The sequence below is a fragment of the Coturnix japonica genome, chromosome 11 (assembly GCF_054131305.1).
Source record: "Coturnix japonica strain WE chromosome 11, WE-NBRP24, whole genome shotgun sequence".
Classification (NCBI taxonomy): Eukaryota; Metazoa; Chordata; class Aves; order Galliformes; family Phasianidae; genus Coturnix; species Coturnix japonica.
In genome coordinates this window covers 20,560,598-20,582,977 of record NC_140673.1, presented here as the reverse complement: position 1 = coordinate 20,582,977, position 22,380 = coordinate 20,560,598, and the positions used below count along the sequence as shown (strand labels likewise).

Sequence of the window (22,380 nt, the reverse complement as noted above, 5' to 3'; positions counted from 1 at the left end):
TTTCCCTCCCATCTCAGTACAACCTCGTTGTTGTTTCCTGCTGCCTGGCTAGAGATACCCGTCCCCCTACAGCCGACTCCCTGCATTGCATCCTGCAGCCCCCACGGTGCAGTTCCACCCCAGCCCACACGGTGGCGCTGTGTCTCCCCGCAGCGATCCCCGACTCGTCCATCTCTCTGTGCTCATCTCGCTGCCCTGGCTGCCAGGCTCGGATGGGATCGATGCTATCGGCGCTCTCTCGCCTCTCTCCGCCATCGATGCGTTCTGCGCTCCACGCGCATGCGCACCGCGCGCCGGCGCCGCCATAGTGGTTCTGTCAGAGAGGTGCTGGGCGCCGGCGGAGCGGAGCGGAGGTAACGGCGGGGACGGGCCGGAGCGGGGCGGCCATGGGACGGAACGGGGGGACGGGAGTGATTCCGAGCAGCCACCAGGGGCACGGGTCGGGCTGGGCCGAAGCCAACCGGTGTTACCTCGGTTGGGCCCGGTGCTGCCGTGTGTGAGCGGTGCCGTCGCTGTGTTGCAGATGGAGTTCCAGGCCGTGCTGATGGCGGCGGGGGGCGGCTCTCGCATGACGGACCTGACGTCCAGCATCCCGAAGCCGCTGCTCCCGGTGGGAAACCGGCCCCTGCTCTGGTACCCGCTGAACCTGCTGGAGCGAGCCGGGTTCGAAGGTGAGCGCTGCCCGGGCTCTGCCAGCTGGGCTGCATTAAAGGCCGCTTAATGTACTAGAGCCGCTGTTGTCAGTGCCGCACCTGTGCCCCCACAGCCCCCATCAAGGCTTGAATCATAGAATCACCGAGGTTGGAAAAGACCTAAAAGATCATCCAGTCCAACCTGTTACCAACAGCTCCCACTAAACCGTGTCCCTCAGCAAAATGGTCTCTGTTGTTATATGTTTTATATACTGTCCAGGATAATTCCTCTTCACACAGTGCAGCCCAAGCGTGTCAGGAAGATGGACACCCATGTTCCAGACTGAGCATTTACTTCAGTTACAAAGATTGTTACAGCTGCAGACTTTAAGCTCAGGCTCTGGTTTCTGTCATTGTTTTATGCTGGTGCTGACCTTCATTGACTCTCAGTGTTATTCTTTCCATGAGGATGCACAGGATCTGTCCTTTAACTCATTCCTGTTTAATACATGGATACACTGAAAACAACATTTTCTCTTTTACCTGTGTTATTTACTGAAATATTTTGCTTTCCACACGCTCCTTTTGTAAGGGCAGCTGGGGGAACCTCTTCAGAGGAACCTGATTCCTATTTAGGGATTAGGGTTTAAAAATACAATAACTGATAGTCTTCCTCCTTTCACTCCTTCCTCAGTTTTCTAAAGACCCCACATCCGTGTGCTTTTCATAGCTTTGGTGTCTTCTCCACGTTTATTTCTGTGAGTCATTAATAATGATGCTGTGAGGTGCACGCCAGCTCTCTCGGATGGCTCTCGGTTTGTTGTTCCAGTTTGGCCTGAAGTTCAGGGTTACCTGCCCTGTGTGAGGTGTTTAGTCATTGCTGCACTGAGCAGCTCGGTGCTGGGCTTTGGGCAGAGCAGCACAGGGGGAGCTGGTGGCCTTGGGATTTTGCTTTTGTACTTGGCTTTTTTGCTGCTTCTTTTGTTTCTCTTCAGTGACTGCATCATAGAGCATCTCTTCAGTGTTCTGTGTTGAGAATGTGACCTTTTCCAAACTCTTGTTCTTTCTGGTTATGTACCAATTAGCAATGTATCGTATTAGCATAGTATATTAGCATATACCCAATAGATGTATTCAGGTTGGCTTATTACTGTTTTGGTGCCCAGCAACAAAGGGAAAAATCAATATAGTCCTTTGCCTTTATTTTGTTTTCTTAAGAAATCCTTGAGAGCCTTTCTGTCACAGAATCACAGAATGACCTGGGTTGGAAGGGACCTCAAGGATCATGTAGTTCCAACCCCCTGCCTGGCAGGGCCACCAAACATACACCTTTACTAGATCAGGTTGCCCAGGGCCCCGTCCAACCTGGTCTTGAACACCTCCAAGGACGGGGCATCCACAACCTCACTGGGCAGCCTGTTCCAGGGCCTCACCACTCTCCTAGTGAAGAATGTTCTTGAAAACCTGGATATGCAAGTTTTATGTACGCAGCTTCTATAAGCAACCAACCACCTCCTTGCTTTTCTTGCTTCTGCTCCCTGGCCAAGCAGCACGTTCTTGTGTAAATTCTGCAGTAGTATGAATCCCCTCCCTGGATCATAACTTTAGTTATTTGTTAGGTGACAATTTGGTTCTTTTTAACTGTGTTAACAAGTAGGTGTTCCCCAGTCTGATTCACCGCTTCCCTTTTGTCCCAGCTGCAAGCACGTCATCCTTCCTAATATTTAGGCCTTTGTCCTCAATGAATTCATGCTAAAGTCTGGGCTTATGGCCTCTACCTGACACCAGTTCTTCCAGTTCACAAACTACTCCATTTCTTTGCCAAGCCGGTGTTGGCAATAGTTTAACCAATACCTTGCGATGCTGTGCTTTGTGGTGGTATCCAGTGAGCTGTGCAGGATTGGGCAGGGTGAAAGGCAAAGCTCCAGAGTGTTGCTGTTGTTTGATCTTACCCCACTTTCCTCTCCTAGAGGTCATCGTAATTACAAGGAAGGAAATCCAAAAAATGCTAAACTTGGACACGAAAATGAAGCTGGATTTTGTGTACATCAGTGACAATGTGGACATGGGAACAGCGGATTCGCTGAGGCATATTCACCAGAAAATAAAGGTATTTTTGTACTTGATTGAACTTGACTAGAAGACATTTGTTGAAACTCATCTTCTTTTTTCTTTTTCCCCATTACACTTTGATACCCTGAGAGCTGATCTTGTAATGCTATTTCCCAATCTGCAGAAGGTCTGTCTGTTGTGTAGGTCACCTCACAGGGGAACCCGTATGAGGACTCAAATAGAAATAATAGCTAGGAAGGCAAGAGCAAATCCAGGCTGGGCACCAGCTGCCTTGTAGTCCTTGTGAGCTTTCTGGTGGTTAATGAAGAGGTGTCTTTGCTCATACCGTTTTTGATATGAAATACGTTAGCTGTTGTACAGCTTGTGCCTGGGAAAGCATTACTGGAGAGGTGCAATCAGCTTAGGCAATACATTGATATGTGAGGAAGCTTAGGCTCGCTCCTTTCCATTGGGCTTCAGTTTTCTGCTTGTTGTGGTTTGGTCATGTGATAAGCTCTTAAATAAACAGAGCCCAAATGTGATAAAGGGCTGCTTGCTGCAGTTGGATGCTGTTGTAATAAAAATGTTTGTTTCTTGAGTTTTAATTTCTAACTGCACAAATAAAAACACTGCAGTGTAAGGCAGAAATGCTACTTGGAGCTCATACCTGGGATGGAATTTTGTTTATGTGGTTGCCATATGCTTAATCTTTCTGATTTGTTCCTTGTCTGTTTAGGCCATCTTAGCCAAATTGCCTGTTTAAATAAAGGTTGCAACAGAACATCAATGGACCATTTAAAGTCCTGAGGTGTCTTTTGTCTTCTTCAGGCTCTGTTGAAGGTAATAAACTGCAGCATAACAGGCCGTATGCTTTCAAGATAGACTCCAATCAAGATAAGAAGAAACTTTCCAGACTAATATGAGTGTTCAGGGGGTACAGTGAGAGAGGTTTTGTAAGGTACCAATGCACAGACTGTAACAAATGAAAGTGCAAATGAGGTATAAAGAGGTAAAGCAAAATTAACAGAATCATATTTTAACTGAAGATTTCTGTCGTGCAGAGCTGCACTCTGTAATAACTCAGGTACTATTTTTTTACACATATATACAGTAAGGCAGTCTCTCCACATGGCAAATTTAGACCCAGGCCTTACAGTTTTACTGCCTGATCAGAGGGATCAGCCCTGCTGTCTGGGTGTACATCTTTCTGGCAGTCTGTGCAGTTTTGTTAGGGGAAGTCTGAGAGACAGTAGTAAAATGTGCAGAGGTGAGAACACAGACTGTGTTTTAGCAGGCAGTGTTGTGTTAGAGGATTGGAGGAGAAGGGAGGCTACATTCAAAACCAGCCATTTTCTTCAGTAAACTGTATGTGAATGGCAGCAATTGCTTCTCTCCCTCTCCCCCCCCTCTTTCTTTTTTTTCCTATGTCTAGCTTGACTGGCCAGAGAGGACATAGTGGTCTCTTATTTGAAATAAGTCTATACTAAGTTCTTGAACAGATTGCTGCACTGTGTATTTTGGAGTCATTCCTCAAGTAAATACATAGCGCTCGTTTACCTCTTACAGGATATACCCTCTCCTGTGCAACAGAGGTGAGAGAACTACATGGCAGGGGTAGCTGAAAAGCTGTAGTCTGTGGTGCAGCAGGAGAGGGATCTCACTGCAGAATTAGTTTTAACCAGGGAAACAACTGCTGCTTGTGGCCATAGTTTGCTGGCAGGCATTTTGCAGCCCGTGCCAAAAGCCTGATGAGGAGTTTAAACTGGTTGCTGAAACTTTTATTTGTCGCAAATTGAGTTAATTGCCCACAGACAGAAGAGCAAGTATGCTCAATAAAAGCGAGGTAACGTGGCACAGCATAGACAACTTGCCTGTATGCAGCGCAAGTGACGTGGACTAAAGCCAAAATTATTAGTGCAGTGTAAGAAATGTGCCTAAGGCTGGCTGAACAAATCCCGAGGTGCACAGAAACGTTGGGTCACTCTAAAGCATGAGGTCTCATGATGTGCTGCCTTGTCTGGCCTTGGACTGAGTTCCACCGCTGTGCTACACCTTTGTTAATAAAGTTTGATGCCGTGAAGTTTAGGTGTCAAAATTAGATTGATAGAATTGCGTTTGGATGTAACATAAGAATGCATGTGTGCAAAGCCTGGAATGGCTCGGAGAAGGTGGTTTTCATTGTTTTATTGCTTTCTCAGTGCTGGCATTTTAGGAGGTGGGTGAGGCTGTCCTTGTGCACAGAAGCAAGCAACTGACTGCACCAGTGCTATTCAGTGATTGCATTAAATCACAGGGAACCTGATCAAGTGTTTCTTTGCTGTTCACTTACTCTGCACAAATCTTAGCTTCAAGAGCTGATACAGGAGATGTGAACCCTTCACAGTTCTGAAACTCCTGTTATTTTTGGTTGTCTCAGCCAATATCAGATGGATGAGGTACCAGCTTTATTAGGCGTTTGATATTGTTTATCAGTCTGAGTGTATCCTTTTCCAAAATAAAGATGACATGCTGAAATTGATTCCTTAAGTTGCTTCTTTGAAAATTAACACACAACTTTGTCCTTTTATATAAGGATACAAAGCAGTTTTGTGACCGCAATCAATATGTTCCTTCCATTGCTTCCCTGAGGACGATCTCAGCCTTTCCTTAGGATACCCTTTGTTTCAGGATCCTCCTACAGTAATTGTACACTGTGATAGTTTCCGTGGCTGCTGTTTTAATGTCCGCAATTCTGTGGCTTTTCTTAACGTGTTTCATGTTACTGTTACTTTTATTCATCTATCTCCTTTGAATTCCTAGTTTTCTACTAATCTTTTGCCAGAATGCAAATGGGTGGCTATTCAAAATGTGGAGATGATGGTGAAACTGTAAAGGCTTGATTATTTTCTTGTTTGTATGTATAGAGTTGGGAAGGGTAGAACACAGACTGTGTAGACTCTCTTGATGGTATTATAATAATGCTTGTGTTGAAATGGCAGTTTTTATCACTGTAGGGGTGTTTACAGGTCTCTGTCACCTCATGATCTGTGCTGGTAGAAGAGCCTGAACAGGTTAAATAAAGAAACAAACTTTTCATGCTTCTGGGTTTGGCTGACAGATTGATGACCTTACTTGGTCACAAAGAGCGAAGGGAGCTCTGCTGTCCTGGATTGGGCCTTGGCAAAAGGATGGTGTGTAGAATAATGATACGTATTTTGTAAGATGAGTGTTTTGCCTGTATCACTGAGTCAGTTAGTGATAGGAATATTGATTTCTATGCCTTCTGACTTCCATTTTTCTTTCAATTGTTTGCACATGCAAGAGTACCAGAGGAATTCTGAAGAAATTTACTTAGCGAAAACTAAGTACTTTGTGTGCCTTACCTGCAGCATGGAAGTGAGACAAGTCCAGCAAGGCTTACAGGACACAGAAGGTGCCATTATCATGGATGTCTTATGCTGTCTGCCTGCCTGGCTCTGAAAAGCTGCGTAAAGGAAATATTGCTGTATGTTCATGTCTTTTTCAACAGTCATTGCTGATGCTGACATTTCAGAATGTTATTTTTGTGGATACAGCAACAAAGTCAAATCACTCTGAATTCTGTATTAGATAAATACCACCTTATCCAGTGTTCATTAGGAAAAGTAGACTCTGAAGTATTTAGGCAGTATCTGTGCTTTCCTCTGCCCCTGAAAGGCGTGTTGTCTTCTTACATTGGAGTCTTCTCTTCACTGAATATTTGCATTAAAAATATCCTTAATGATAAGTTATTTTTATATGAAATGTAAATCAAACTCCCTCCTTCAGGAGGTCAGTTTTTCCACATCCCTTACTCTTGTCACTTTCTGGTTCTGCTCTCCTAGTTATCTTCCTTACTTCCATCACTCACACAGGCTGTTAATGGTTGTTTCATTCATCGCTGGCATGGGAAGCGTGTAGCCTTGACAGTTTTTGCTAAGGAACAACAGAATACCTCTTCCACATGTGATAAGGAGACCTCAGGCTTACTGTGGATTTAGATTTAACTTTCCTCACTCGTTTTGTTTCAGGAATAAGGGTTTTTAAATGAGATCTGTGTTAATGAAGCTTAGTAAATCAGTATACTATTTCAGCGCGCTGCTGCAAACTGGGAATGGTATTGCAGATGTGACAGCAGGTGCAAAGGTGTAAGATGAGAGCTTCCATGTTCCTGTTGATTTTTATTAAGCATCCAAAGCTTGTCAGCTGTGAGGGACTGTGTGGAAGGTGGGGAGCGTCTCTGTGAGAAATGTGGGTTTTGTTTTGTTCCTTTTTTCAATCATGCATAATTGCTTTCCCGTCGGTAACTATCTCCAGTCCTTGGTTCTGGTTTTCATTGGTAAGCAGCACTGGTTGGAGCATTCAGATGCGTTTAATCTGAACAGCAGGGAAATTAGTAAGAAACCCTGTTTCAGTGGCATTACCTGATGTGCTTTTTAGCTAGAAGAGAGCTGACTAGGAGCTGGGAGTGCCATGGTAAGTTTATGACATCTCAGAATGTACCAGCTGAATTAAGGTGATAGTGAACAGCCATTGTGTTGGAGGAGGGAGAGGGAAATGCAAGAATAGAATGTATCACGTAAAGTGTTTTTAAATTGCAATGAGAAATGAATTGCTTAAGGCAGTGGGGAGATTTTTGACTGGAATACTGCACAGGTGTGGAACTCAAATGCTTCAAATGTAGAGCAACCACTAGAAAAGGAGATAAGAGTTTCAAACTGAAATGTGATCGTGTTTAAATTTGCCACAAGAGTGGGCTGAGTGTTACAGGAATCAGAGCAGAACAGTTATGAACCGTCTGCCTAAAGGGGGTCATCAAGATACCACCCCCCCCTTCAGTTTTATACTGGAATGAGAAGTCTTTGTTTGTTTGTTCTTAGATAAACTAAGTGATGTGGCACCTGGGGTGGCAGGAGGTGATGCTCTGACTCAGGAAACCTCTTTGAGAACTGTATTTCTGTGACCTTCTCTTTGTGCCATTCATCAAACTGCTGCGGACCCTTTTGTGACATGCAGGCTGTGGTTAACAAAAAGTAATAATAAGGCAAAGGGGGGTGTCAGTGTAGTTTACAAATTTGTTCTTTAGGCATCTTTAATATTTAACCTTTTTTTTTCTGTGCCAAAGTTTTCCAGACCCACACAGCTGCTGTCTGGCACCACCTCTTGGGCAGGGGCCTCTCCAGGCAGCAGGTTGGGAAACCTGGTTAAATCATGAATCTGCACTTCCAGCTGAGGTGGGTTGGGTGTGTCTGGATCTAGCATTGGTCTTCTCGGAATCTGTATTATTTTAACCCTCTGTTAAGCATTTCTGTCCCTCCTGTCACTCAGCTAGACTCCAACCAGTGATTAAATTGTGGCGTTCCAGCAGAGTGACAGCAATGGAACAATTTCACATTTTCCTTCCTTGATGAGCCCTAAAGCTGTGTTAATGGAAGCCCTGACTAATACACTGTGAGCTAATCAGCATGTCATCTACTGCTATCGCTGGTGAGTGCTTGCATGTGAAATGTTTCATCTCAGGTGGTCCACCTGGTTTTCCTAGTTTCAAAAAGTAAGACTTGAAAGTAATAGAGCTCTTAAAAAACAAAGCAAATTCTATAAGGCTACCAAGGTGAAGAAGGAAAAATGCAACTTTCTTTGGACAAATAAAGATGGAAACTCCAGATTCTCTTGGTATGTGCATCTTTGGGAGCCATGTTGTGGAAAGTGTGATGTCACGGTGGTGGTCTGTCTGCTGTTGAGGGTCACTGATCCGTGTAGTCTTGGACGGCATGGCTAAGCGCTTCACTTCCTCTGTTGAAAAATCTCCTTTCCAAACACATGATGTAAGTAAGCTTGCTGTAACGGCTGGAAGGTGGAATCTGAATCCTTTTGGTACAGCTGAGCAGAGTTTGGTGAGCACGGAAAGAAAGACCTCAGTCCCCATAATGCGTAGCTATGTACTTTTTGTACCGTGAGTGGAAATAAAATAATAATAATCATCTCTCTCTCCCCGAGACTTAATTGAATGTCCTGTTTATCTATTTCAAAGCAGTAAAAAGAATTTCATCTTTTTTTTGTTCTTGGCAGACCTGAATACTGTTCACTTGAGTGTCTGTCTGAAATGCAAATAAAAGCCGCCCTCTTGATGCTTTTCTGATTCTGCCTTTTACAATGGTGGTGGTGCTGCGTGAGAAAAGCAGCTGAATCGGATGGCAGCTCACAGAGTATGCAGCATCTTGTTTCCATCTCTACCTCCGACGCAGGCAACAAATGTGATTGAAAGCTACCAGCGTTGAAGTGCTAGGCAAAATTAATTATGGATTGCACGCCCGAGTCCCATTCCCAAAGCGCAGCTGATTGTCTTAGTAAAAACAAAATAAAACAGCTGTACTGGCAGGTGCTCAGGCTGGCGCTGGTGCTGGGGGGGATGATATAGCACTGCCTGACTGTGTGCTTGATGGATGTGTTCGGGACTTTGCTCTGATCTTTATTTTTCCTGGCAGGATGAGAGTCAGAGGATTCAACAGTTGTCGGGTTTTCTTGGCTTTTTCTTCTTTTCTTTTTCAAGTTACTCAGGTTAAGAAGTTCTTAGCTAATTAAATTAATTGTTTTGCTGCCAGGGTTTACTATGGAACAGGGTTAAAACATCGGAAGTCTGAGTGAGGCAATTCACTCTGCAAGTTAGGCTCAAGAGTGGTTATCAGGGTGTTTGCTGTTGTGTACAGTCAGCCTAGGAGGATGCCTTCCAGTACCATAGGCAAGCAAAAATACATGAAGACCTCGTGTGTTTTGCAGCAGGAGTCACTGACCAGCCTGAGGTACCTGTCAGTTTCCCTTGTTGTATCTCTCACTGTTCCTCCTGTCTTCCAGGCACATGTTCATCACGTTGACCAGGACTTATTTCCCCATGGAAATTCATTGTCAGCATTTTTCCTGTGTTGCCGTATATGTTTTCATTTAGACCTCTGCGGTTTCTGATGAATTACGCACAGTGAACATATTTTACTTGCAGACATGGGAACCTTTTTGCACGTGTGTATAACTGAAATAATTTAAAAGCATTCTGGTACAGCGCCGTTTTGCACTTAACACTTTTCATGTGCATTGATGTGCCTATTAAAGCCCTTTCCTATCAGCTTGCTTTATCAAGCAATAGGAAGCCTTCTACGCTGATATGTGAAACTCAAGTTTATGGTTTTCAGAAGCAATGGGTGTTAGGGGAGGAAACAGTGTTGAAGAGAGGATTGTATAGAAATCTTGGATTCAGGAAAACATTTTTACATGCAGTAGTGTAGTGTAGGTAGTTTGTACGGAGAAAAAGAACATTTGATCAAAGCAGGTAAGATTTGAATTGTATGTGGATATTTGGTTCAGCTTAGGCCAAAAGGAAGTGGCAGTGCCATTGAATTGTGTTTCAAAGGGACTGGTTCTGGTGAGCCTTTATCTTGTGAAGCCGAGTAATGTCTGGGTTTTCAGTTAGAGCAGAAGTGGAACTGAGTGTAATGTAACGTCTTGGTTTTGCATTGGAAATCTTGTTTCACACTTTTGTTTACTTAAGGTCACAGTGTTACTAGTCACAGGTTGGCAGGGTGATTCCTGAGGACCTGTGCTGTGTGTGCTTGGTTTTCTCTGTTACCTTGTTGCAGGCTGCCAGATATCCGTGTGATCCCATAGTCTGTAAGGGGCTCCATGCACAGTATGCTGGGCTGTTATCCCAAAACCTGTGGATGACTTGCTATGTTTCAAAGGAAGGCAGGTCTTCATTCACGGATTCTCACTGATGATGAGTCTGTTATACCAGTTGGTTGTTTATTGCAGGTGATACTTAAAATACCTTTCTTTTTATTTCTGCATTTGAGCCACTGAATTCTGCCATTCTGCTGTTTGTTGTGGTGCTGAGCGATCTGCTGCTGTTTGGGTAACTGTGGGCTGTGGGTAGAGGCCGTCTTTCTCTTCAGTAACTTGAGCCAGTAGAGCTCCATTAGGACTACTTTTTATTATTATTGTTTGTATGACTACAGCACCTGACTGCCTAAGGCTCTGCTTGCATTAAGTGTTAAGCCTGGGCTTGAGCTCTGGGCTTTGGCAGCAAGCCTGCTGCGCCGCTGAGATTGGAGCCCGGCTGCAGCATTCTCCTTTCTGTTTGTGGGAGGCAGAGTCCAAGAGCAGCCGCACAGCAGGTCTGGTCGTGCTGCTGGCCAGGTAGTCCTGGAAACCTTCCTTCCAGGAACACGAGCAATGAGGAGAGTGCCATTTCTTTCTGGAGTGCTCCTGTCTGGGAAGAAGGGATCTGTTCGTGCAGTGTGTTGAGCCAGGGGAGAAGTCGGCTTGCCAGACTTACCCGCTGTGAACTGGTGAATTCAGGGCCTGGGTTGTGGGATGCTTCCCTGAGCTTCAGCACGTGGTTCTCATGAGTTACAGTGCACACGTTCTGGATGCCTTGTTTTAGATGGGGAAAAGCAATCTGTGCACACTTGGATTTTGGACATAGACACAGGAGAGGATACCTGGCCTCCAACAAATGAGCTCAAATTTTGTGTCAGTCATGCAGGCTGATCTGGTGATGGCCACATCTCTGCAGGTGTAATGATAGCAGACTTCTAACAAGAGATTTTCCTGACAAATGCTGAGATAGCCGGCAGGTGATCTTAGCGTGTGTCTGAGGTGTAATGAACAGCTTTGCTGAGCATAAAATATCCTCCTTTGGAGAACGCAGGTAGTAGAGCAGGCATCCTGTGTTGTACTAAGGCAGAAGTTAGCTTGGTGTGACAGGAGAGGGGAATCAGTGAAGAAAGTTTAACGTGGCTGGAGGAAGAAGTGGGGGAAATGATTTTTTTTGAGTACTGTACTCAAAATTGCACTGGGTGGAACCAAAGGGAAGATATACTGCAAAGCTTGCACCTGGACCAGAAGGTGTGCTGTTCAATAAGCACCACAGTACGAAAGTCCTGCTTTGAAAACGTTCTTAATAAGCTCATGAACTTGCGTTCATCTCTAAACTTCTGCTTTTGGTTGCTGATAACTGTAAATTACCCTCTTCCACCCCACGTGTCAGTTTCAGCGAGAGGGAAGGAGACTTCCTCCTGGGAGGAGACAGGATGCCTCCAGGGCTTGAATATCTTTCCTGTTCCTACCTTATATATATGTAAATTAAAAAATATTGATTTTGGATGGTAGCTCTTGAGATGCAGAGATAACATAAAATGGGTGTTTTTGTTGTGAGATCCCATCTGATATAATGCAGAGGATGAGCCATGTGATAGGACTGGGGTTAAGTCTCCTCCCCAGCTCCTGGCATCTTTCTTCCAGCTTTCTTTGAGAAGATAAACAGTGATGCTGACAGGTTGTGTGTGTGAAGGCATTCACATTGCCTTAAGATATCCTCACCTGATGAATTCAGTGCCATCCAAGAAACAAGAAGAGACTCCCTTGGCTCCCAAATTGGCCTTTAATTTATGTTTATTTTTGGTTTTGGTGTGGCTTGTTTTTGTCTTGTTGTGCTTTTTTTTTCCTCTTTAAAATCTCTTCCACCTTACCACCATTATTCCTTTTGCTGAGGAGAGATTACAGCTGGATTTCAAACCAAAGGATGCTGTGCTTCCCCTGCCCCGTGTCTTTAGCAGTTAGGAAGGTGCTGGTCTGCAGCAAGCTTGCTGTTGTAGAGTGAGTGTGCTGAAGGGAAACGCTCCATGTCTGCTAACAAAGCACTAAATCATGCTTTTCTTCTGAGCCTTGCTATCAAGGGCATTACAAAGCAGAGTGGGAATTCCCAGCCAAAGGCGGTCATTGCTGTTGGTGGTTAACAAGATCCTACAGACATCCAGAAGAAAAAAAAGAGGTTCCCTGCTCCAGTTACAGGAGCAGCCATAGAGCTTCAAAGAGGTCACAGGTGTGGAAATTGGAGGACTCTTAATGGAGGCTGAGATAAAAAGGGATTCTCTAAAGCCTTGGATGTGCGTTTTCTGATCTGAAGAGCAGTGAGTAATGCAATTGCTCCGAGGTACCCCTGGCTTTGCCTGGGAGCGTGCTAACAAGCAATCAAATGTTTGCCCACAGCCAAACTGTTCTTTCCCTTTCCAGTCTTTAGAATAATAAAAGCATTGCACACAAATCCCACTGTTAATGCAACATATGGGTGAAGTTCCAGGCTATTGTGTTTAGAATTCTCAGTCTCGATTCCAGCAGTAATTATAACTCGTTCCTCTCCTGCTTGCTGTATGGTGAACACCACAGGAAATGATGCAGAGTTCTCTGTGCGTGTGTTAACTTAGGCTGAGCGCAGGCACAAAGTCCATCTAATCTCTTTATTTTCTTCTTCTCCTGTCAAAACCTTGACGTGTAATACTGTGCAATTGGAAGCTGTTAGCATTTGACTTCAGTGTTTTGTCCGTGTTTGGTTCTGTTAGAATGTGGTTCCACTGCTTGTGGATACTTTGCTTCTTTTCTGTTTATAATGCGATCTGACATTTGTTTTCCTCTTTTTCTCGAGGCTGATTTTGTTCAAATTAGAGATTTCCTTGCAACACATGTTTCCTCATTTTTCTAGGCTGCAGTTTTCGAGGCCTCAGCAGTTGAGGCTACAAGGTCCTGCCCTTGTCTATACTCGACAGAAAAGGCACAGTGAATACCATTCAAAAGTCAGCATTTGCTGCCAGCTCGCTGTGGTAACCCTGATATCTCCTGTTTGAACAGAAGGGGTCCAGAAATCACAACCCAATAGAAACGTTTTTCATGCTGCCTTTGTATGCAGGGTGTGAGAAAGTCCAAGGCTTTTTATTTGTGCTGTATATTACACCATATAATTGCATCCATCTTTTGATCTGTGGTATGAATTAGCTCCATTGAAAGCGTGTTTTCTATTTTTAAATCGGTCATCTTGAACTGAGCTCTTGAAACATTTTGGTTTTGTTTTTGTGTCGATGTTCCATATTGTGCTGGGCTTTGTATAATTGTTGACACGTTGGCTCCGAGTTCTTTCTCTGAGCAGCTTTGCTCTGTTTTATGTGACTGTCTTGATGTTTTATGTTAGACCGAGGATGTAAGCTATCTCACCTCGCAGTTCTGGGGCAGGTCTGACAGGGCTGTGGTGTTACCCAGTGTTAGGAAGGCAGGGCTGAGCTCTGGGTTGCTCACTGACTGAGCAGAGGGTGCAGTGTGGGCTGAGCTGGGCCCAGGGCTCCTACCAGGGCTGGGTGGTAAAGCACCTCCTCACAGCTCACATCGTGGGTGGGATGGAATGACCCCTATAGGAGCTCCACTGGTTGGATGCTGAGTCTTAAGTTCTGACCTTGAATGCATAAAGTGCAAACCTGGATAAATCAGTATTAAACAAGAGGTTACCTATCAACGTTGGCAGATCTGGAAAATGACAGCAATTTCAAGCATCACTTTCATGCCCCATCCATCAGATGGTCCTTCTTGATTGAAGAGCTCTGCTTTGTCCTCCCCCCGGGTTGTAAGGAGTGCTGAGAGCGCCCTTAGTGAAGATCTGTGCGTGCGTTTTTCTCCCTTTGCAGTGGTTCTGCTTGGGGTGTGGACTCGCTGCTTTTTTTAATCAGCTCATGTTGATTCTTATCGTCTGTTTGTATAATAGTTTAGGGTTGATGTAATCACTGTGAGATGTATTTCATTAAGAGATGTGTGTATGTGTGTGTACTTAGGTGTTTGCATAATTCATGAAGTCAAGTATGTTCACATCCCCCCTTTGTTAGCACAGGAGAGCGTGTGGTGAGCCCATACCTCCTTGTATCGACAGCGCATTGGGAAGGTGCACCGTGGTTATATGGGACGGACAGAAGTTGATACTTAAAAAAAACCCACAAGCTCCACCATTTATTTTTTCAGGGTGGGTGTAGAAGAAAGAAAGTAAAGAAAAACACACACTTGTGTTAGGGTTCTAGGAACGTTTATTTTTTCATTCAGCCATTAGTTTATTCGTTCAGGAGTTGTACACTGGAAAAAAGTGCATCCATTAGACAGTGAGGGCTTTATTTATGAGGGTGGTGGTGTTTCAAAGGGGAGGCTGTCAAGTCCCAAAAGAGCCTTTCATGGTGTATTCTCAGCGTGCTTCTGAGGCCGCTGCTCTGCTCATCAGGAGGAGAGGCAGAAATGTGGGCTTTACAGAGCAACTGTGTGTTTCACTGGTCCCTGTGCTCACTGACGTTTATTTACATATTGGGAGAGTAAATGGGTAGAACAGATGGCAACCAGACATTTGGTGGTTCTGTTCCCGTATGCTCCTCAGGGGTCTTGCATTCAGTTTTTGCAAAAGGCTTGTCCTATAGTGAGGAGAAAAAAGCAGGAGCCTGTTCGCAGCTATGGGATTTTGCTGCAGTGACACATTCGAGCATTTAGTAAATAGAGAAATAATTACAAGATCTGCTTTACGAGTCCGACTCCTTAAAATAAATCCATTGATGCGCCTCTGACCATCTCTTATATTATTATTCCCTTTTTGCACAGTTAGAGTGGATGCATTTAGATCTGAAGGCAGAGCTGTTCCCTCTGCAAACTGGGTTGGAAAAGCATGGGTCTCTTTCAGTGGGTCTCATGTACGTTTTGACCTCTTCTAAAAGTATTGTAACTCATTCCTGCTTGTGCAAAAAAATGCAGGATCTGAATATTTTGGAGGATTTTTTGGGGTGTTCAATTTATGTTTCTTCTCAATGTGCAGCTATAAAATGGAAGATATCCTTCTACAACAAGTTGATATTCTACCTTTCTTTGTACACCCTGGGATGTCAGTGCAGGTCTGTTCCCAGGGCGCTGGGCAGCTTTATTAGTGGTTAGTTGGATTTTGTTCCAATGTGTGTGTGTGGTTTGTTTTAGAGTAGTGATAATTAAAACACTTCTCCTGGGCAAAACCATAATCTAAAATACATCTTTTGCAAATATATTAAGAGGGGAGATACAAGTTTGCTTTTGAATGTGTACAGTTTCTTAACCTGAACATCATCGCTTCCTGTAAAGCATCCAGGTGTTACTCAGTAAAGGAGGGAGAAAGCAAATGAAAACCAAAGAGCTTGACCTTGTGTGCAGTATGTTGAATCAGCAGCTCCCATCGTTTGTGACACAATGAATGCCAATGACTTATTGTTAAACATGTGAAGCTGTCTGGCATTTGTAGGAGAACCTGTCAAACAGTGGAAACACCACACCTCTGTTACATTCACCTGCAGTACAGAATGTCCTGATATTAGATAGTCTGCAAGGCAGAACTTTTTGTCATAGAAGGTCAATGCTGAACTACTCCTCTTTGAACCAAGTAGGTGCAGAGTAGAAGTGGAATGACTGATGCTCTATGAAGAGAGCAACTGTGATTGCAGCAAGTCTTTGCTAGCACCCTTATCTTTAAAATAGATGAAACTAGGAAGCCACGTTCTCCTTTGCAAGGAGGCTTAATGGAACGAATGGTAGCACTCAAAGTGAAAATAGTAATGTCAAGAAAGAATCACCGTCATTAACAAAAGAAGTTATTCATTAACAAAAAACACAGCAGAAACTTGCTAGTTATTTGTAGGTCATACTGCTGAGATGTTGTATTAGGATTAATTTAAATGAAAATAATTGCCAAACTAGTAGATTTTTGGCAGCGTGTTCTGTGACCCATGGGAAATGCTGAACATTTTTCTGAAGTGAGGGATTTTAGCCAGAGTGCCTTGACAGCGTGCGTAGTTAATGGAGCTGATATGTCTCACTCACTGTGTGACTGCGTTTCTGTGATATGTGCAACACTTCCCTTAATTACTCTGTAAGGCACTTTGGAATCCTTTGAGATCAAAATTAAATAGGAGCCTGTTATTAAATAGAACCGAGCTTCCTTGTTTTTTTATATGGGATATTGTTGCTTTTAGGAAATGTGTTTCTAAACTGAGCCCACCATCACGCTGCAATTACTGAGTAAATCACATCCTAGATAGCCTTTGATTTTTTTTCCTGATAAAATAACATAGTTTAAATATCTTTTCCAGTGATTTGTAGCCAGATGCGAAGTCAGCTAAAAAGATTTCTTCAGGAAGATTTTTTCCTACATCATTATGCAACTGGAAGTAGTGATAGTAAATGCTGCAGATTTGCATGGCGATCTTGAGATCCATGGGTACTGCTTCCCAGTTCCTTCTGTTAGGGGCTGATAATGGCAGTTTTCATGATCACATTCTCTATGACCTGGAGCCAAGTCATCAAATACTAATCCATATGCAATCGTTTGTATTTCTGAGGGGTTTCTTTTTTTCTTCCTTGGCAGACGGACGTTTTGGTGTTGAGCTGCGATCTGATCACGGACGTCGATTTATATAAAGTCGTGGATCTCTTTCGGACACACGATGCTACTCTGTCCATGTTGATGAAGAAAGCTCATGAACCCACAGAAGTGGCACCAGGACAGAAAGGGAAAAAAAAGCCTGGTATGTAAACAAGAGTATATAGAGTAATAAATAAGAGTGAGACCACTGTCTTTTGATATGCGTGTCATAGGCGTACAATTATCAATCAGAAAGTGAAAGAAGTAAGAAGGTACAGATATCCTGTTTTTCCTCACATTCCCTGGTGGGGGTGTGACTTGTTTTTTTCCAGCTCAGAATTAAGTATTACACTCGTGTAATCGTGCAGGCTGTGGTCCAAAGCTCACAAGAGCTGAGGGAAAAGCTCCAGGTGACTTTAGTGAGTTTTGGATCAAACCGTAAATTTTTGTTACATATGAACATTATAACCGTTAGTTTCTAAGAGCACTCTGCGTCAGTCAGATTGTAGCTGGGAATTTTACCATTGACTGCATTAGATGGATAGCAAATACTTCTAGAAGTTCTCCGTTCTCCTTGTCTGTAGAGAATTATTCTGAGATCACATCCAGGAGCCTTTCGCTAGGCAAAACTCCCACTGATTTCAAGGATTTGGTTAGATCGTTATCTGGTCCTTCTTACCATAATATCTCATGTAATCTTTAATGTATCTACTCTCACAACAGTGCTGTAAGGCAGGGCAGGGTTATTATCCCTGTTTTACTTATGTGCTAGAAGTACTAAATACCATATGGTTGTTCCCATAGTGTACCTCTCATTTTCTTTTAATGATATCTGAAGCTTGATTATTGCCAGGTTAGTGGGTCCTGGTCTGTGATTAAAGCTCAGAGACATTACGGTAATACAAATAAGAAAGCACAGCTTCAAACTGTTTGAGAGGAGTGAAACGCAAGCCAACAGTTGGACTACGTGTGTGTCTGAAAGTGGAGGAAATGAGTTTCTAAAAGAAAGCTGCTTAGACAAAGATTTTCTGGAGCAAAGTATAAGGATAACAAGGCTGAGAGCATTTTGGACTTGGACTCTTAGACAGCTCTAAACCCCCTTGTTTTTTGAAAGGCAGTCATAGTGATAGTGGCACGTAATTCTCTTGACAGTGTTTTACTACAACTGTGAAGCTGAGTGTTCAGAAGATATAAATGTATGGATCTATGGTTAAACATCATTAGCACAGAAAGTGATCTCTGAGCGTGCAGGGCAGGGTGATGAGGTATATGAGGATAAACAAGATCCTCTGAAGACTTACCAAGTATAAACACACCGAGTTGCACATGCCTTCTTAATTTACTTATTTTTGCATGTCTGCGTGTTTGACTTTGTAGCATTATTCCTCCTGCATTAGTGTTAAATATTGTGTATGATTTCTCAGGCCTTGTGAAAGACTGAACTTGAAAACACTGAAATTCCATCATGTGGAAGCATTTTAACACCCACAGTGTTTATCTGTGGGAGCTAGATGTAAAGGTCTCCCACTCACAGCTACTCTACTTGAGCTGTCACGGATAACATTAGTAAGTTGTTTTCTCTGTGTGTGAACTGCCTCAGATGAGACACAGACCCTACCAGGCCTTTTCCAGTCTTTTTCTAGCAGTAGGGGAGTGGTGAGACTGGGGAATTTTGGTTTCTTTTCTAGCCTCTAGGAAGGGACAGTAGATTTTAGGGAGTACAGGACCCTCCTGCCTTTCATTCTTATTTGACTGTGTGGATCCTATTGCTGTCAATATCACCCTAGCTTATCCCTGTCTTTCCATGCTGACTTCTTGCCACTGCCTACCTCCCATTCTTGTCCTGGTCAGTCTCTTTGCTTAGTCTTGCCCTTCAGGATCCTCGTCAAGAATCCCGCTTCTCTTTCTCATATCTTACTCTCATCTCCTTTCACCAACAGTCCCATCCCCTACATTTCTTCTGACTTCTCACATTAGCATCATTCATTTATCTGCCCATGGTCACCTTTTCCTATTTTCTCTTTTTGACTCCTGTCTCCATGTTCTGGTGTTCTTCCCCAGTTCCTATCTCCACCAGTGTTCAGGAACTGCTTTCTCCCCCTTCCAGCCTGACTTGCAGAGTCCATATTTCTATGCTTTTCTTTCCCCTCCCCCTTGAGAGCTTTTTACGTTGTTATTTTTTCTATATCAGAAAAAATAGGTTGCAAAACCATAACGATTGAGCATGGCTTTGGAGCCTCCTGTGGTTTGTGTGCCCTGCTTGTGCCTCTTGGTGGTACAGAAGACCTTAGGTGACACCTGATATTTGATCAGGTCTAGGAACAGAGCCATCAAAACAGCTTTTCCTTAAGAATTAAGTATACGGGGGTTTTTGCAGCAAAAATAGAAGACTTGAGAAAGTGTGTGAAACTGCCTTTTTTTCCCAAAGATTTATAGTGGAGTGAGATGGTAGAAGGTACACTCCTGAGACACCAGTCAGCAGCACTTAGGAGTGTTGTATTTCTTCCTGAAGAGCTGGAATACCAGAACTTCTCAAGACAGTTGCCACCCAACTGTTTAAGCTCAGGTTAACTGCCTCTTTTTCATTTAACTTCAGAAGCAGATGGGCTGTTTTCACTGAAGCTTTCTAATTGCTGCTCTGCAGGCAGGCACCTGATGCTAGAAGCTTCCTATTGAACGTTTGAGAAAGCTTAGGGGCAGCTGGAGGCTGGATATTGATGTGGAATGTGGCAGGCAGTTTTGCATAGGATGTTCTATTAGCTTCTTCTCTGATTCACGGCACATGCACAGTTCTATGTACTTGTACTGTACTGCAAAGTGTTATCATTGGGAAGTTGAGCCCTAGTCCTGACAAGCCACTAAATATATTAACAACTTTATTTATTGTCTCTTTTCCTACAAATTAATTAAACTTTTGAGAAGGAACAGCAGCAATCCGTGTCTCACAGAACCTAATGCAAAGCCATTGCTTTTAGGATATTATATCGGAGACCTGTGATGTAAGGAGCAGTTTTTAAACCATCAGAAATTGCAGTATTAATCAGCCGTACATTCATACTGGTAGTTTTCTGCAGTGCTTGATGCAATTTGGGTGCATGTTACAGGATGAAGTTTATTGACTTTTACACACTTAGAGGATCATCTGTTGATTAAAATTGTCTCATTGGCTTTTAAAGTTGATTAATAAGAGGCATGGGGAAAAAAAGCAGAATGGTAGGGAATGGTGCTAAGCCAAATAAACAACAAGTGTCAGGAGCTCTCGCACCTGGAGTGGAGCCATGTGCTTAAAGGTGATGTGAGAGGGTTTGGGGGGTGGGGGAAAAAGAGAGTGAACTTTGCTGTGTATAAAGTAAGGCAGAAAAGATGGGGATGGTGACTCTGCTGCTTGTTTTTCTTGTCTTGAAAGCAGCAGGCATGTCATCACTGGTGTTCTCTATGTTTGCCAGGAGACCTCTTGGTGGTCTTACAGGCTGCATCGTGTGGATTCTCTGCCCTTAATTGAAAGGGCGGAGATTCCGAACCTTTAACAAAGGTGTATTTTTCTCAAATCTCAATTAATTATGTGATTAAAAAGTGCTTTAGAAAACCAGACTGAAAACTTTCTGCTCTTTATTGAATTACCCCACTTCTATTCTCTTGTGATACTGTGATTTCATTAGGTCATTAAAGCCCTCAAAATTGATGGGATCTAATTTTTAGCATAATTAACAAATTGCAATACTGTGTCAAATCCTTATTTAACTACCAGGAAGATGCAAAACACATCCTATATTGGCTTTTTTAATACTTTAACCCATGTTTTCAGTTAACATCAATGCAGGTTTAACATTTTTCTCATTCTAACCTCCCAGGGATTCAATGAAATAGTTATGTATTCATTCTTCCCTTTATCATCCTTACTGAGTAATGCCAGTATGAAGGGCTCTCCTGTCTCTAGCTAATGGATGAACGTTGTCTTTTGTTGCTAAACACTTGCAGCAGTGCTACCCTTGCTCTCCAGCTTCACTGCTCTCCTTAAAATGAGGATTTCCACTGCTTTGAGGGCTTATTTCTGATGTTCTGCATCAAATGAGTTTTATCCTGATGGTACTTGATTTGTCGGTGTTGCATGTTCAGGCCTATTTTTGTACTTCTTTGCTGTATGATTAATTTCTTAGAAGAGGGTTTGCTTGATCACTTGGTTCAAAGGCTGCCAGTAGGGACAGCTTTCAACATCTGTGTCGATTTGACTTTATTTTGATAGTGGTTATTACTACGGTAACTCTGAAGGAACAAATAAGAAAACAAGGGTCAGGCTGAACTGGGGAAAACTGGGTTCAAAATGCAGTTGGGCTGAGAAAAGATCATAAAGAACTGACCTCTTTAAGAGCTGTTTCTTGTGTGTGGTTATGGCTTAGAACTTTAGAGATTTTTGCATTTGCCAGTGTGGCCCAAAATAATAGTATTTAGGAAGAGGTTTTTGTTAGAACTACAGCGTGGCATTCTGGTGTTCATTTAAAGAGCAGCATATGGGTGCCGCCAGCTGAGGCAGGTACTGTGAGGTGCAGGTGAGAATAAGCTCCACCACTGTATTCAGAAGCTGTAGAAAACAACTTCTACTTTGTAGAAAACAATAAGTCCCTGTTGATGTGCTGTCACTGGTTGCAGCTGATGGGAATTGCCCTGGTAGCACAGGTAACAATTAAATAGTCTTTTGCTTGGCTGTTTTATAAACAGAAGACATTAACCCTTCTGGAAACACACGTTTCAGAATCGATACCTTTATATTTGTTCGTGTGATTTCAGATAAATACAGACAAAAATAGAAATCTGAACAGGAGATCAATTGCAAAGTAGATACTTCTTACCTGAATTCATAAACTTCTCCAGACTACCAAATTCTAATGTGGTGTGATTTATGATGAGGATTATGATTCACTGGTTTACTGGGTCAGTCTGAATCTTAGTGTTATATATTTCAAGGGTGGTTGGTGATCCATTTGTCTTTCCAGCCTACATTAAGGCAGGGTTAAATAATTCTTGTTTGTTTGTTTGTTTATTTATTTTAACTTCAGTGGAGCAGCGGGACTTCATTGGAGTGGATGACACAGGAAAAAGATTGCTCTTCATGGCTAATGAAGCTGACCTAGATGAAGAACTTGTCATTAAAAGATCCATCCTGCAGAAGTAAGCTGTAATAGAAACAGAACTTGGAATGTTCCTACTTCACTGTTAAGGAAAGGTTAAGATGGGAGGAGGAAGATGACCGTTTGGAATAGGGAGTGAACAGTATCTTATTACTTGCTACAATATCACAACCAGTTAATAAACCTGTCCAGTACCTTCGTTACGAAAACTTCCAGGGAAAACGGTATGGATGAAAAAGTAACTTTCCATGAAGTGAATGCAGTGTTAATATAGCTCAGATGCAATTTACATTCTGATATTCAAAAGCAATAGGCCTAAATCCATAAATGAAACTTTGTAATCTCAGAG

General features: G+C 43.1%; 1 protein-coding gene and 1 long non-coding RNA gene across 6 annotated transcripts in view; both read left to right on the top strand.

Moving 5' to 3' along the window:
• Positions 1–298: 298 nt before the first annotated feature.
• The window catches only part of EIF2B3 (eukaryotic translation initiation factor 2B subunit gamma), an 87,403-nt gene continuing 65,321 nt past the window's right edge, over positions 299–22,380 (top strand). For 2 of the 5 annotated variants that reach the window (XM_015870157.3, XM_085511598.1), the window contains exons 1-5: positions 299–348; positions 524–671; positions 2,603–2,742; positions 16,909–17,068; positions 21,960–22,071. In XM_015870157.3, coding sequence (XP_015725643.2) covers positions 524–671; positions 2,603–2,742; positions 16,909–17,068; positions 21,960–22,071 — 560 coding nt within the window. In that variant the 5' untranslated portion in view covers positions 299–348. Of the gene's footprint in view, positions 354–523; positions 672–2,602; positions 2,743–16,908; positions 17,069–21,959; positions 22,256–22,380 lie in introns of all 5 variants that reach the window. The other 3 variants (XM_085511599.1, XM_085511600.1, XM_085511601.1) reach the window with 3 other exon arrangements.
• On the top strand, positions 7,803–8,344 carry LOC146759050 (uncharacterized). Its single transcript, XR_014932825.1, has 2 exons — positions 7,803–7,915; positions 8,014–8,344. It is a non-coding gene; the product is annotated as an uncharacterized LOC146759050 (long non-coding RNA).